This window comes from Mirounga leonina, unplaced genomic scaffold (assembly GCF_011800145.1).
Source record: "Mirounga leonina isolate KUSES-001 unplaced genomic scaffold, KU_Mleo_1.0 Mir_128, whole genome shotgun sequence".
Lineage (NCBI taxonomy): Eukaryota > Metazoa > Chordata > Mammalia > Carnivora > Phocidae > Mirounga > Mirounga leonina.
Genome location: NW_023270320.1, coordinates 1,701,122 through 1,716,857, shown reverse-complemented (window position 1 = coordinate 1,716,857; position 15,736 = coordinate 1,701,122). Strand labels below are relative to the sequence as shown.

Here is a 15,736-nt window from a genome sequence, read left to right as displayed (position 1 = left end):
TGGAGCACTGGGTGTTATGCACAAACAATGAATCATGGAACACTTCATCTAAAACCAATGATTTAATGTATGGGGATTAACGTAAGAATTTAAAAAAAAGGAAAAAATACAACACAACACAATATGAAACAAAATAAAAACACATAAGGAGCAAAAAAAAATAAAAGTAAAATAAAAAAATGTACATATATATATTTGTATACATATACGTATTCAATGGAATATTATTTGGCCATGAAAAGGAATGAAGTTCTGATAAGTTCTGCAATATGTTTGAGTTTTCAAAACATTATGCTAAATGAAGGAATCCAGACACAAGGTAGGTGTTGCTGATGGTTCACCATAGTGAGTGGAGTTACTGCCATTCAGTTGTACACTGTACAGTTGTTAAAATGGTATTAATATAAGGCAACTGTGACATGGTCTTTTACTTGACTAAAATGAAGACTTTAAATGTTAAAATTAATGCTTAAAGTAGGGTTTCATGTAGAAACTAAAAGAAATCAATGTACTCTCTCTTAAACCTTGCATCCGTATTTGTACATTTATAGGGTTAATGCCTCTTGGAAGTCAAGAATCTTCAGATAGTCTGGCCGCAGAGATTGTTACACCTGAAATCAGGTAAGGAGATCTTGAAATTCAGTCATACTGCACAGTATTCCTGGAGGAAACTTAGTCCTCTGCAATATAAAGAGGATCAGTTTCTTATTCCTTATTACTGACACTTTCAACATGAACTCAGTATTTAATGTCCATGTTTGCAGCATGTTAGAAGCTTTCTTCAGTTGGCCCAATAGCCTTGATTTTCCCACTTCGGTAGGATAATATTTCACACATTCATGACAAATTAATATATTCGTGATTGGGTATCCTTACCAGACATTTAGCAGTGAAACCACTTGGCTTAAAGACAAAGGTTACGCCTAGCCAACAGCCTGCAAATTAGTCACTAAGATTTATTTGTTAACTATATGAAATGGTCTGGGAAAGATATAGTAGACAGAAATATCTCCCCACCTCTACTACTCTTCCCTCAATATTACCTTACTTTCTTAGTCATAGTGTTTCTAAAATTCCATTTATTTCACTATATACCTGTCTTGATATGTAGGAATGAAAAATTAGGGGAGAGGCACCAAGTGTCCAGCAGAAGGAGAATGATTAATCCTGAATATTGCTTTTACCTTCTTTGGGACTATTTGCCCCCCCCCTTTTTTTTAAAGATTTTATTTATTTATTTGAGAGAGAGCACATGAGAGGGTGGAGGGTCAGAGGGAGAAGCAGACTCCCTGCTGATCAGGGAGCCCGACGCAGGACTCGATCCCAGGACTCCAGGATCATGACCTGAGCCAAAGGCAGTTGCTTAACCAACTGAGCCACCCAGCGCCCCTATTTGCCATCTTTTAAAATTGACACTGTCCTTGACTCTCCATAACATCTTTGAGGGGTATTAAATGAAATAATGGTTGTGTAAGAGTTTTATGAACTCTGAAAGTTACCATAGGCATTCAGTTACTTGTTGAATAAATGACAACAATATTAATTTATTGTTGTTGGCATTTATTTAAGGAGGACAAACAAAAGGAGTATAATGCAGCACCAACAGTGGAAGCATCTTGTATACCTTTTACTTTTCAACCATCTGATATGGTACTTTATTATTGGACCACTTGTGACATGGTCTTTTTTTATTTATGAATGCTTCTAATGCAGTTGGATTTTTAATCTGAGGAAGAGAAAAATGATAAAAATTCAACAAATAAAATGTCTTCTTTGAGTATGACTCAATACAAATTTAAATATACTCTGTTTCCAGAAGAGCTATCAAGAAAATGAAATGGTTGTGGTGCCTTGGTGGCTCAGTCATTAAGCGTCTGCCTTCGGCTCAGGTCGTGGTCCCAGGGTCCTGGGATCGAGCCCCACATTGGGCTCCCTGCTCTGCGGGAAGCCTGCAGCTCCCGCTCCCGCTCCCCCTGCTTGTGTTCCCTCTCTCGCTGTGTCTCCCTGTCAAATAAATAAAATGTTTAAAAAAAGAAAAGAAAATGAAATGGTAAAAGAGATGAAATATAACATTGTATTAGTTGAAGGTGTACAACTTGATGATTTCATATATGTCTGTATTATGAAATGATCACTGCAGTAAGTTAACATTCATCACCACACGTTTTTTTTTTCTTGTGGTGGTACATTTTCTTCGAGCAATTTGGCAGTATGTGAATATTATCTACAAATATCCACAAAACTACTTTTCCAGAAATTAATCCTAAGGAAATAACCAGTAAAGCTGATTGTTATTAACTTGTTAAAGCTCAAAAGTGGTTAACAATCAAATTTGGAATAATTGGGCATTGATTAAGTAACAACTCATCTACACTGTTTAACATGTCATTTAAAGTAGTCTATTATCATTAATGTATAATGTTTAATGATATGAAAAAATTGTGAATAAGTGTAAACAGATGCAGCTCTAATACACCTTGTTAGCAAAAATACAGTTTATGCATATTTATGGGAATGGGCAGAATGCATATCTTGAAGGCATTCTTCATTGAATATTATATCTTGACAGCAAGTGATTAGCGGTTCAAGAACATAGCATTAGAGGTCATGTTTTTTGATGAGAACTAAAGAACAAATATATAAATGCATTCATAGCTTAACCATTTAAACCTTTAGGAAATAAAATTTTGAAATATCATTCATTACAAATCATAATATTTGAAGATGCTGTTATCTTCACATTATCCATTCTGAAAAGAAAGTACTAAAGACCTGAAATGTAATGTCTTAGCCAGTTACAAGAGCTAAATTCTTTGCAGGTATTTTGTTTTTCCTTTCTGTTTTCTGTGTGAAATCTGTAATTATGCATAGCTGGATTTTGATAATGATATTGTATTGATGTGGCACATAATCAGTTTTTCTTTTGCTCTTTCAGGGAGAAACTTATTCGTCTTCAGCATGAGAATAAGATGTTAAAAATTAACCAAGAGGGTTCAGACAATGAAAAAATTGCCTTATTGCAGAGTCTTCTGGATGACGCAAATCTACGCAAGAATGAACTGGAGACAGAAAATAGGTAGGAATGTAGATAGATGGCAGCATTTAGACACAGGTTTCCTCTGTTTTACTTGATTTTGATACCCTTAAAGATTTGAATTTTATTTTCAATACTGATAATGTGTTATTCCATTTCATTTTTTTTTTCTTAAATATTTTATTTATTTATTTGACAGAGAGAGACACAGCAAGAGAGGGAACACAAGCAGGGGAGTGGGAGAGGGAGAAACAGGCTTCCTGCTGAGCAGGGAGCCCAATGCGGGGCTTGATCCCAGGACCCTGGGATCATGACCTGAGCCAAAGGCAGATGCTTAATGACTGACCCACCCAGGCGCCCCTCCCATTTCATTTTAAGAGGACTTTAATCCATTTTCTCCATTTTCCTACTTACGGACACACATGTGGAAAAGTTTTGTGCCTCTTTACAACAGCATTTCCCTCTGTATTTCTTTAAGGAGGATGATAACAGACTCCTCCCCTTTTCCCTTTATAATTACTAATTAAAACTAGAGGATTAAAAAAGAGTCTGATCATTAATTCGACCTTTCACAATAATTTCAGTTCTATGCATTACCAGATTAATAAAGTTTATCCTGTTTTTATAAGCTAATATGTTGAAGGATCAGTTGATGTGAGACAAATAGGATCTATCATAACTGAATTGACAAGAACTTTGAAAAAAAAAAACCCTGTTATTTCTTGTGAGCCCTAAATGTCATTCATTTTATAAACAATTCAATTACGAGAATTTAGAATCTGCAAATTAAAGAAGAAAACCACTTTTCTGCTTGTAAGTTTTCAGTGTATTGAATTATGCAGTCATTCAAAGCTACTTTAAAGCAGTAGCTTACTCTGGAAAGGATTACTTTTATATTTTGTTGTGACAATCTTTTGGTTCTTTCCCTTTTTGGAAATGTTTCTTAGATACCAAACATATTTCCTTCACACTGTGATGTACTGTCATTTTTGAGGGATTTGACATTTTTATTAATGGTTTCATAGTTTGCCTGATATTACAGATTGTTTATTATGCCCGATTGATTTGACACTTCCCAGGTGTGAGTCAGTCTTGTGAGTCAACATTGTTATGACAATTTTACATGTTCTGCCTTTCTTGGCACTTTAATTTTTAAAGCTGCTGAGGAAGAATCAGCGAACAGTATAAATACCAGGGTGATTATTAGAGCAAAATTAAGCATAAGCAGAAGAACAGTTTTATATCAATTCTTAGAGCATAAAGAATGAATACTTCTTAAAAATACTTAGAAAAAGTTTGAAATGAAAAGGGGAGAAAAGGGAATTGCAGAAAGCAGCTGGTAGGGCGCCTGGGTGGCTCAGATAGTTAAGTGTCTGCCTTCGGCTCAGGTCATGATCCCAGCGTCCTGGGATCGAGTCCCGCATCGGGCTCCCTGCTCCTTCGGAGCCTGCTTCTCCCTCTGCCTCTCTCTCTCTCTCTCTGTCTCTCATGAATAAATAAATAAAATCTTTAAAAAAAAAAAGAAAGCAGCTGGTAATCACACAGTCCCATGGTGAGAGCACCTTCTGTTCAACTCCATCATCCTTTGCCTCCAGGCTATATTTTAACCATCTTACAGGAAGGCCTTCTGTGTACCCTAATTTTTTTCCAGTGAATCAACCACACAACTTCCTTTATAATGCTTTGCATTGTTCCTCATAGGCCTTATAGCTGTTGGTCTTCTCTCATCAGAAACAAAACAACTACTTGTCATTTGTACAGCACTCATGTTGTAGATGACAGATTACCTTCCAAATTCCGATGGCATTTACAGCTGTTTACAACTTAGTATCGTGTTTGTTCTTTTTTTAAATCATTTTATCTTATTTTTTCATCATGATCAGTATACTCTTTAATCCCAATCCCTTCTTTCCTCCATCCCCACACCCATTTCCCTTCTGATAACCATCAGTGTGTTCTTTATAGGTAAGAGTCTTTCTTGATTTGACTTTATTTTTTCTTTCCTTTGCTTATTTGTTTTGTTTCTTAAATTCCGCATGTGAATGAAATCATGTAGTATTTGTCTTTCTCTGGCTGACTTATATCACTTAACATTATACTTTTTTAGCTCTTTGATGTTATTGCAAATGGCACGACTTCATTCTTATGACTAATACTCCATAGATAGGTGGTATATATACCACCTCTTCTTTATCAATATATTCACCTATCAGTGGGCATTTTGCTGCTTCCATAGTTTGACTATTGTAAATAATGCAGCAATAAACATCGGGGTGCATATATCCTGTTGAATTAGTGTTTTTATATTTTGGGGTACATACCCAGTAGCGCAGTTACTGGATCATAGGGTGGCTGTATTTTTAACTTTTTGAGGAGCCCCCATGCTGTTCCCACAGTGGCTGCACCAGTTTGCATTCCCACCAACAGTGCAGGAGTGTTCCTTTCTTTCCATAGCTTCGTCAACACTTGTTTCCTGTGTCTTTGATTTTAGCCATTCTGACAGGTGTGTGGTGATATATCTCATTGTAGTTTTGATCTGCATTTCCCTAATGATGAGTGATGTTGAGGATATTGTCATGTGATGTCTCTTGGCCATCTGGATGTCTTCTTTGGAGAAATGTCTGTTCGTGGGGCACCTGGTGGCTCAGTCGGTTAAGCGTCAAACTTCCGCTTGGGTCATGATCTCAGGATCCTGGGATTAAGCCCCAAATCGGGCTTCCTGATGAGTGGGGAGTCTGTTTGTCTCTCTCTCTCTCTCCTTTTGCCCCTCCCCCCAGTCATGCTCACTCTCTCTCTCAAATCAATAAATAAAATCTTAAAAAAAGAAATGTCTGTTTACGTTTTCTGTCCTTTTTTTTAACAGAATTTTTTGGTTTTTGGTTGTTGTGTATGTTTTTTCTATCTTTTAGATATTCTTTATCAGATATGTCCTTTGAAAATAGCTTCTCCCAGTCCATAGGTTACCTTTTAGTTTTGTTGATTGTTTGCTTTGCTGTGCAGAAACTTTTTATTATGATGTAGTCCAATAGTTTGCTTTTGCTTTTGTTTCCCTGCTTCAGGAGACATATCTAGGAAAATGTTGTGATGGCTGAGGTCAGAGAGATCACTGCCTGCACTCTCTTTAAGGATTTTTATGGTTTTAGGTCTCACATTTAGGTCTTTCATCCATCTTGAGTTTATTTTTGTGTATGATCTGTCCATTGATATAAGTGGGTGTTAAATTCCCCTACTATTATTGTATTACTATAGATTAGTTCATGTTTGTTATTAACTGTTTTATGTATTTGGGTGCTCTCATCTTGGGTGCATAAATTTTTTAAATCTTTATATTCTCTTATTAGATTGTCCCCTTATATGGTATCCTTCTTTGTCTCTTGTTACAGTCTTCTTGCTGCTGTTGTTTTTTAAAGATTTTATTTATTTGAGGGGCTACTGAGTGGCTCGGTCGATTAAGCATCTGCCCTCAGGTCATGGTCCCAGGGTCCTAGGATCAGGCTCCCTACTCAGCGGGGTGCCTGCTTCTCCCTCTCCCTGCTTGGTCTCTCTCTCTCTCTCTCAAATAAAGATTTTATTTATTTGAGAGAGCAAGAAAGCATGAATCAGGGCAAGGGTCAGGAGGAGCAGGAGAAGCAGGCTCCCCGCTGAGCAGGGAGCCCAGTGCGGGACTCAAGCCCAGGACCCTGAGACCATGACCTGAGCCGAAGGCAGATGCCCAAACAACTGAGCTACCCAGGCATCCCTACAGTCTTTGTTTAATTTTTTTTAAAAGATTTTTACTTATTTATTTGACAGAGAGAGAGACAGCGAGAGAGGGAACACAAGCAGGGGGAGGGGAGAGGGAGAAGCAGGCTTCCTGCTGAGCAGGGAGCCCAATGCGGGGCTCGATCCCAGGACCCTGGGATCATGACCTGAGCGGAAGGCAGACGCTTAACCTCTGAGCCACCCAGGCAACCCCAGTCTTCATTTTAAAGTTTACTTTGTCCATTATCAGTATTGCTACCCTGGCTTTCTCTTGACAACTATTTGCGTGATAGATGTTTCTCCATCCCTTCACTTTCAGTCTGCAAGTGTCTTTAGATCTGAAATGAGACTCCTTGTAGGCAGCATATAGATGGATCTTGTTTTTCTATCTACTGTCACCCTGTGTATTTTTTTTTTTTTTAAGATTTTATTTATTTATTTGACAGAGAGAGACACAGCGAGAGAGGGAACACAAGCAGGGGGAGTGGGTGAGGGAGAAGCAGGCTCCCCGCAGAGCAGGGAGCCCGATGCGGGACTCGATCCCAGGACCCTGGGATCATGACCTGAGCTGAAGGCAGTCGCTTAACCAACTGAGCCACCCAGGCGCCCCACCCTGTGTATTTTAATTAGAGCATTTAGTCCATTTACATTCAATGTAATTATTAATAGCTACGTATTTTTTGCTGTTTTGTTACTTGTTTTGTGGTTGTTTCTATAGTTTTTATGTGATCCTTTCTTCCCTTGCTCCATTTCCTGGTTTGTTGGCTTTCTTTCATAATATATTTGGATCCCTTTATCTTTATTCTTTGCATATCTGTTACTGGTTTTGATTTGTGGTTACCATTAGGTTTGTATATAATATCTTCTGCATATAGCTGTCTATATTAAGTTTAAACCCATTTTTTACTCCTCTCCCTCCTCCCCATGTTTTAGGCATGTGGTATCATATTTTACATCCTTTCCTTTTATGAATCCCTTGACTGAATTTTACCAAAATACTTATTTTTACTACTTTCATGTTTTTTACTTTTCATACTCCTTTATGGCCTTTCCTTTCTACTCAGAGTCCCCTTTCATATTTCTTGTAGGGCTGGTTTAATGGTCATGAATTTCTTTAGTTTTGCTTGTCTGAGAAACTTATCTCTCCTTCTATTCTGAATGATAGCCTTGCAGGATAGAGTATTCTTGGCTACAGATTTTTCCCTTTCAGCAGTTGGAATAGCATGCCACCCCTTCTGTCCTGCGAGGTTTCTGCTGAGAAATCTGTCAATAGCTTTATGGGGTTTCCCTCATATGTAACTGTTTTCTTTTTTTTTTTTTTAAGATTTTATTTATTTATTTGAGACAGAGAGAATGAGAGACAGAGAGCATGAGAGGGAGGAGGGTCAGAGGGAGAAGCAGACTCCCTGCCGAGCAGGGAGCCCGATGTGGGACTCAATCCCGGGACTCCAGGACCATGACCTGAGCTGAAGGCAGTCGCTTAACCAACTGAGCCACCCAGGCACCCCTGTTTTCTTTTCTCTTGCTGCTTTGAAAAAAAATTTTTTAATCCGTACTTCCTGCCATCTTATGTGTCTTGGTATGGACCTTTTTGGAGGAGGCGGGGGGTGGTCTCTGTGCCTCCTGGATCTGGAATCTGTTTCCTTCCCCAAATTGGGGAAGTTTTCAGCTATTATTTCTTCAAATAAATTTTCTGCCCCCTTATCTCTCTCTTCTGAGATGTCTGTCATGCAGATGTTATTACCTTTGATGGAATCACTGGTTCCCTAACCCTGTTCTGAATTTGCTTAATTTTCTTTCCTCTCCTTTGCTTAGCTTGGTTACTTTCCATTGCTCTTTCAGGTCATTAGTTCATTCTCTGCTTCATCTGGCCTGCTATTTATTCCATCAAGTGTATTTTTAATTTCATTAATTGTGTATGTCATCTCTGATTGGTTCCTTTTTAATGCTGTGTGAAGGATCTCACTGATGTCCTCCATTCTCTTCCCAAGTCCAGTGAGTATCTTTATGATCGTTACCTTATATTCCCTGTCAGGCATATTACATATATCTGTTTTGCTTTGGCCTCTTGCTGTGGTTTGGTCCTGTTCTTGCATTTGGCACATATTTCTGTGTCTCCTCATTTTGTCTTATTTTCTGTGTCTGTTTCTGTTAGGAAAGTCAGCTACTTCTCTTGCTCTTAATGATAATAGCTTAATGAAGAAGAGGTCCTGTAGTGCAGTGTTGCCTGTTCCTCAGGGCCTGGCACTTCAGGGAGGGTCTCCTATGTGTGTGCTCTGCTGTTGAGTCTTGACCTGTTTTTCCTTCATTCCAGTGTATAGAGGCTCTCTTTGCCTATTGTGGGCAGTGTTTGGTCCCCAGCAGGGGTGGGGAGTGTTTTAACAAGGAGCGCAACAGTGTGCTTATGAAATGAGATCTGCTCCACAAATGAGACCAGAGGTCCCACAAAACACACAAGTTGGGAGATGTGATGTTGGCAGGGTTTGTGCCAGTCTTCTGGAGGGTGGGGGGGGGGGGGGGCGCTACAGCACTGGGCCCAAGGGGAGTGTGACTAAGAAGGGTGGAACCATGGGGCAGTGTTTAGTGCAAGGAAGTTAGGTAGGAGTGGTGGCTATGCGCTTATGCTGGGGGACAGGGGGAGGGAAATGGCACCTGCCAGGTCCTTTATTCCTGGAAGGGTCTCTCTGCATGATCCCTGTTTCTCTGGGCCACATTCGGAGATGGGCAAATCACTCCCTCTGGCCTACCCTCAGCGTTTTTCAAATTGCTAGTTCTATGCTGTATCCACACTGCTGTTTAAGGGCTGGGACACTGCTTCCTATTGCAGTCAGGGCTCTACCAGAGCCAAGCTCACCAGTTTTTTAAATTCCAGGCTTTAAGTCCTGCTCATTTTAAGAACTCAAGAAATTTAGCCCCTCTCACTTTCAAAGTCAAATATTACAGAGATCCGTCCTCCCTGTTCAGGGCTCCCTGGTGTGAAAGTGTGTTTTCCACCTTTCTCCATGCCACGGGCTCCCTCCCCACTATGGGCAGTCATGGTCTGTTTCACTCCCAGGCTGTGACTTTGCCCTTCCTACCTTCTTCGATGGGACCTCTTCCCTACCTTTAGTTGTGAAGTTTGTTCTGCCAGTCTTCGAGTCGTTTCCTGGGTTATTTACACTCATATGAGTGTTATCTAGTTGTAACTGTGGGACATGGCAAGCTTAGGGTCCTCCTACTCTGCCATCTTCCCCGCAGACCTTTTTCTTGAATTACAGTACTGATTGATAACTTACCTTTGTAGTATGACCATCTGTAACCTAGAACAACAATAACAACAGCTAATGTTTATTAAGCTTTTGTTTGTTCCAAACATTGTGCTATTCGTTTTAAATATGTGGTCTTATCTTTATTAAAGTTTTACAGGTGAGGGAGTTTGGGCTCAGACCCAGGCTACCTGAATTGAAAGCCTCTACCTAATCCATACCTTTTTTTTTTTTTTTTTAATATTTTTAGTTTTAAACAATTTCTACACCGAGCTTGGAGCTTGAACTAAATCCGAGAGCAAGAGCCGCATGCTCCACCAACTGAGCTAGCCAAGCACCCCATCCATACCCTCTTTCTTGTCAGTTTATCTTTTGCCATGTTTGAAAAACATTTTTTTCTGTCTTCTCCTCATGGAATGCTTTTTCTCTTAAGTGAATTACCCTAAGTTTGTTCTTACTGAGTTTAATAAGTATTTACATGACCTTGTCTCTAACTTAACTTCTTACTAGTTCCACTGAATCTTTTAACTTAAATGCAGTTTGTTCACCACCAATATATTGTCTGTCAGAAGGAAAGGTTTGTAGTAAACCTCCAAAGTCCTTCCAATTAGTTTTCCCAGTAAGCTGGCATTTTTTAAATCTGTAATACCTGCTAACCCTCACTTAGGGAGCTTTGTCAAAGTATACATGTTCTTTTTCCCTTCCCTCTCAGAGTTTATTATGATCTCAAGTTCACCCTCTTTCTATACCCCCCTGACAATTATATGTAAGTAGATTTAAGATGTTAACTAACTAGGGACACCTGAGTGGCTCAGTCAGTTAAGCATCTGCCTTCGGCTCAGGTCATGGTCCCAGGGTCCTGGGATTGAGACCCACATCGGTCTCCCTGCTCAGAGGGAAGCCTGCTTCTCCCTCTCCCTCTGCTACTCCCCCTCCTTGTGTGCTCTCTCTCTCTTAAATAAATAAATAAAATCTTAAAAAAAATCTTTTGAAAAAAGATGTTAACTAAACTTCTGAAGGGGGAGAAGATAGGTAGAGGCAATTCACATTTATAGAGTGCATATTATGTACAGGTACTGTGCTGGACACTCTGTATGTTATTCTTACTCTTCTAAACAACACCATGAAGTAGGTATTATAATCCTCATTTATTTTGATTTTTTGAAGTTTGCATTTTTTGGAAAAAGATGAGCTCATATATTTTTTTTCACTTATATTTGTGTAGCTTCATACCTATGTGTGTGTGTGTGTGTGTGTGTGTATACTTCACACTTTAATAGTTATATTGCTGTGGGTGTTGGTCTGTTCCCCCTTACTAGACATTTGAGTTGTGTTCAAATTCTTGAACATCTTGATACGGATTTGTTATACATTATGTTAATTACCAACGCCTAATAGGTTATAGTATTTGTTGACTAAATAATTTCAAAATGGCTAAGATGGATAGTTGAAATACTCTAATAGTTTGAAATATATTTTCATATTACTTTCTGAAAAGATTGAACAAAGTTACAGTGTCACTAGTAATGTATTTATATATCTCCCCATATTGAATATGGATTTTCAGATAATTCCTTCACTATTTAAAAAGCGCCCAAATTTTCTATTCCTTGATTTGAAAAACATCAGTTATTATTATAGATTTGATTGAATTTTTACTGTGATTTTCACTAATTATTGAACTTGGAACATTTATGGTAAGAATTTCTTACAGTTTATTTAGTAAAAAAAAATTGTTTATTGGATTTTCTGGCTGTTTGGATTCTAAGAATTCATTGCCCTGTTTCGTCCTTAATTCAAGGTAGTCTGGCTTCTACCATTTCACTAAGGTGTTTCCTACTAAAATAACCAGTCATCTCTTAAATGGCCAATCCAGTGGGAGCATTCAAGACTTTATCTTTCCTCATGTCTATTGTATTCATTATTGTTGATCTTTTTCCCCTAAAACTTTTTTTTTAATTTCAGTTAACACACCTCTCCTATGTTTCTCCTCATTCTCTTCAGGGTGAAGTTCCTCTTTCTACCCCTCTGCTTGGTGACCTGCCATTGACCATCTTTGTTCCTCTTTTCCCCTCTTCTTCACATTCTTTCTAGTTAGTGTTTTTTTTGTTCATGGCTTCAGTTAACTCCAAATGGCTCTCACATCTATATTTTCAACTCAGAGTTCTCTTTGTGCTTCAGATGCACAGATACAGCCTTTTGACAGATATCTCTAGGCACTGCATTTTCAACAAATACAAAATAAGTTTATCTTCCCTTCTCAACCTGTTTCTCCTGTATTCTCAGTAAATGTTTTTCAGTAGCTCAAACCAAAATCCTAAGTGTTATTTTTTATTTCCTGTATTCTTTTGCCTTTTAACTACATATCAACCTTGTTACCTCCTCTTTCGGGCAGACTTAGTAATAATTGTGGTAGCCTCCTCCCGGTCTTCATACCTTCACTTTGACCTTTTTAATAACATTTTACTCTATCAAACCAATGTGATGTCTAAAATGTTGTCTCAGTTTCACCCTTCTTGCAGCCCTTTAGGGTGATTGCCCAAGACCTAGGGAACCAAGTTGGTGTACTGGATGTTACATCATCATGACTTAGAGAATTTCTGAGCTCCAGAATCAGCATTATTTTAAAGGCTGGGTGGATTATTCCATTTCAGCCAGATTTTAGGCCAGATTATAAGTTCTAAGTACTTCTGCATTTCATACAAGTTTGCACCCAACCTCTCCTCTTCTCTGGTTTCACCTCTAGCCATTCTTTCCCTCATAATTTAGTCTTTAGACATGCCATTCTTAAAGAATTTGTTATTATTTATTTATTTTTAATTTTAAGTAGGCTCCACGCCCAACATGGAGCTTGAACTCACAACCCTGAAATTAAGAGTCACATGCTTTACTGACTGAACCAGCGAATCGCCCCCTTTTTTAAAGATTTTTTTTTTGAGTAGGCTCTAGACATGCCATTCTTAAACTCACTATACCCTTTCATTTTCTGTGTGCTTTGGACATGGTGAATTCTCTGTCTTAAATCTGCTTTCCACCCTTAATCACTTAAGTATTTTATTTTTTGTTCCAGTCTCAGTTCAGTCAAGCCTAACTCCTCCACACAATTAGATAAAGTTCTTGCTGCTTCAGGCAGTCATTATTCCTTTTTGGTACCTCTTTGTGCTATGTGGAAGTATTTATCTTGTATTTTAACATTTTGCTTCCCCACTAAATTCCTTGAGTATAGGGATCTTTTAGCACAGTGCTGAGCATAGTGCCTGACACATAGTTTGAATAAACATGTATTGACGTGAACTTCAGATAATTAGATATGTATAAGTACACTTGTGCAACAAAATATGTCCACTAAAGTACCATTTTTTATTTCAAGTAAAACGAAAACCAGAACAGTGCACTGCACTACTATCTTAACATGAGGGTTTGTTTTGTTAATTATACTGTCTTTCTAACCAATATGACAACCTAGGGAGAAGATAGAAATAAGTCTGAACTTGGAAAATTAATACGCATTTGATTTCTAGGCTGGTGAATCAGAGACTTCTGGAAGTGCAGTCACAAGTTGAAGAATTGCAAAAATCTTTACAGGATCAAGGCTCAAAAGCAGAAGATGTAAGTTTTGATATGTACCAACCAATAGTTTCACAGTGTTAAGAAAAGCTGTAAGTTTTGTTTTTTATTTGATTGTCTCTACCAGAATAATGTATATTGGTTATGGAAGAGAAGCAATATTTTCCTTTTACTAACATTCCTTATGAAAAGGACCAGACAGTACTTCATTGTACTGATTAGAATCACTCTGCTGGGAATAGAAGTTTATTTGTAGTTATTAGCTAAGGAATTAATTGAGGCATTGTGGAGTTTTTGTTTTAGGAAATGGGGAAGCTAGGATTTTTTCTTTAAGTTTTTATTTATTCACTTAAGTTCCTCTACACCCATTGTGGGGCTCAAACTCATGACCCTGAGATCAAGAGTCGCATGGTCTTCTGACTGAGCCAGCCAGGCTCCCTGAGGCCTTTGTTATAAGTGTGTTCATCTCAGTTTTCAGAGTTCAGGGTTTTTCCAAACTCTGGCCAACAACAACAAAAATGCTGGTAGAAATTTAGCATGTTCAAGTAGAAATTTTTTATGTGTAATTGATATTTTTAAAAATAATGCTATCCTTAGAAATAACTGTCTCTGAATTTCTGAATCCCTCTTGCTACCCCTACCCTGCCCCACTCAAATATAAGTTCACGGACCTTTTTTTTTTTAATATTCCCTTATACTCTGCATAACTGTCATAGCCTTGCCTGCTTGACTGGCATGCTCACATTAGTATATAGTAAATGTGTTGAGCCAGAACTGGATGGACTTTCATCTTCTCATGCTCACTTTCTAAATTATCACAGTGCTTTTGTAGCACGTAGTAGTCAGTCTCTGATGAAAGTGTAAATAAGTTTTGCAAATCCTTTCCATTTAATAAGCAGTATACAGTGCAACTGCAACTATAGAGTATTCAAAAATAGTGTAAAGGGGGGGAACCTTAATTTTAGTGACCAATCTTTGCTTCAGACAGTTGGTTGTTCTTTTATTATTGTTAGTGTAATTTGCTATAAACTCTGGCCTTTTGGTATAAACCTCTACATAGTTGCTTTCATTGATAGTCTTTTTGGAGAATCGTCAAAATTATAGACATATCATTTCTGTCCAGTCTTATTAATGTAAGAACGTATGAAAACAAAAGGAACCAATGAAAGGGTGTTAAACCAGTTATATTACTTAAAACCTGCAAATATTAGATCTAGAAAGCTCATTATTGACCCCATTTTATGAGTTTCATAAACATAATCTACTATTGGCAGTATGCTCTTTCTAAGATCACTGGTTTTGGTTTATCCTTTAATTAATGTGTGGGTAGTCCTTCTTAGATCCCAAATTGATTCCTAGTTCCTAAAATTGTCACCAACATCTAAACTACCTTATTCCCTTATTAAAGCAGAACTAGTTTGAAATGTCATGGTTTACTTTTTAAACATGTTTTTAATCCAGAATGCTAAGCCAGAAAGAGGTGAAGCAAAACCAACATTATTGTATTAAAATATTAATAAGGCTAACTAAGACTATCTTAGAGATGAATTTAAGTGATTTCTTCAGTGAAATCACTTGGTCTCTAAAACTTTGAGGAGACTTTTTGTTGCTTTGTTATGGGAGAAAGGGAAGGGCATGTGGTACATAGGGAAAAAGAATGGTAGAACATCAGTATCAGCCTACCTTAGTGTTATAGCGATAGCCACCACATGTACTTGATTCTCTTACTGGTATTAGAACATACAGAAGGAGTTTATTCTGTAAAAAACAATTCTGCGTAGCCTGATTTAGGTATCACTGTGGTAATCAAATCTAATTAAATATGCTGTGTGCTGTTACTTAGAGAACATACTTCAGAAGTGAGTGCCAGCCCTGAAAGTACTATTTGCCTAAATTAGTTTATTTGACTGCCCAGATGCTAAAGAGAGGTGTTGCTCTAAATTCTTATATATTCCCTTAGAGTTCTTTCATATATATATAGAAAAGATTCAGATAGGAACTTTCCTCATTGTGATATGCCTCAAATCCAGCAAATGTTTGATGTTTTCGTCTTCTCTTTCACAAACCTCTGGTGTTGCATCTCAGGAATACCAGGTAGTACGTAGAACAACCTGCCAAATGGAACTGGTCCTCTCTGAAGAACAGTATA

General features: G+C 37.9%; 1 protein-coding gene across 7 annotated transcripts in view; it reads left to right on the top strand.

Moving 5' to 3' along the window:
- Positions 1–15,736, top strand: part of HOOK3 (hook microtubule tethering protein 3) — a 111,994-nt gene that overhangs the window by 74,282 nt on the left and 21,976 nt on the right. For all 7 annotated transcript variants that reach the window (XM_035003919.1, XM_035003924.1, XM_035003917.1 and 4 more), the window contains exons 14-16: positions 552–621; positions 2,936–3,076; positions 13,542–13,629. In XM_035003919.1, the coding sequence (XP_034859810.1) occupies positions 552–621; positions 2,936–3,076; positions 13,542–13,629 (299 nt within the window). The remainder of the gene's footprint in view (positions 1–551; positions 622–2,935; positions 3,077–13,541; positions 13,630–15,736) is intronic.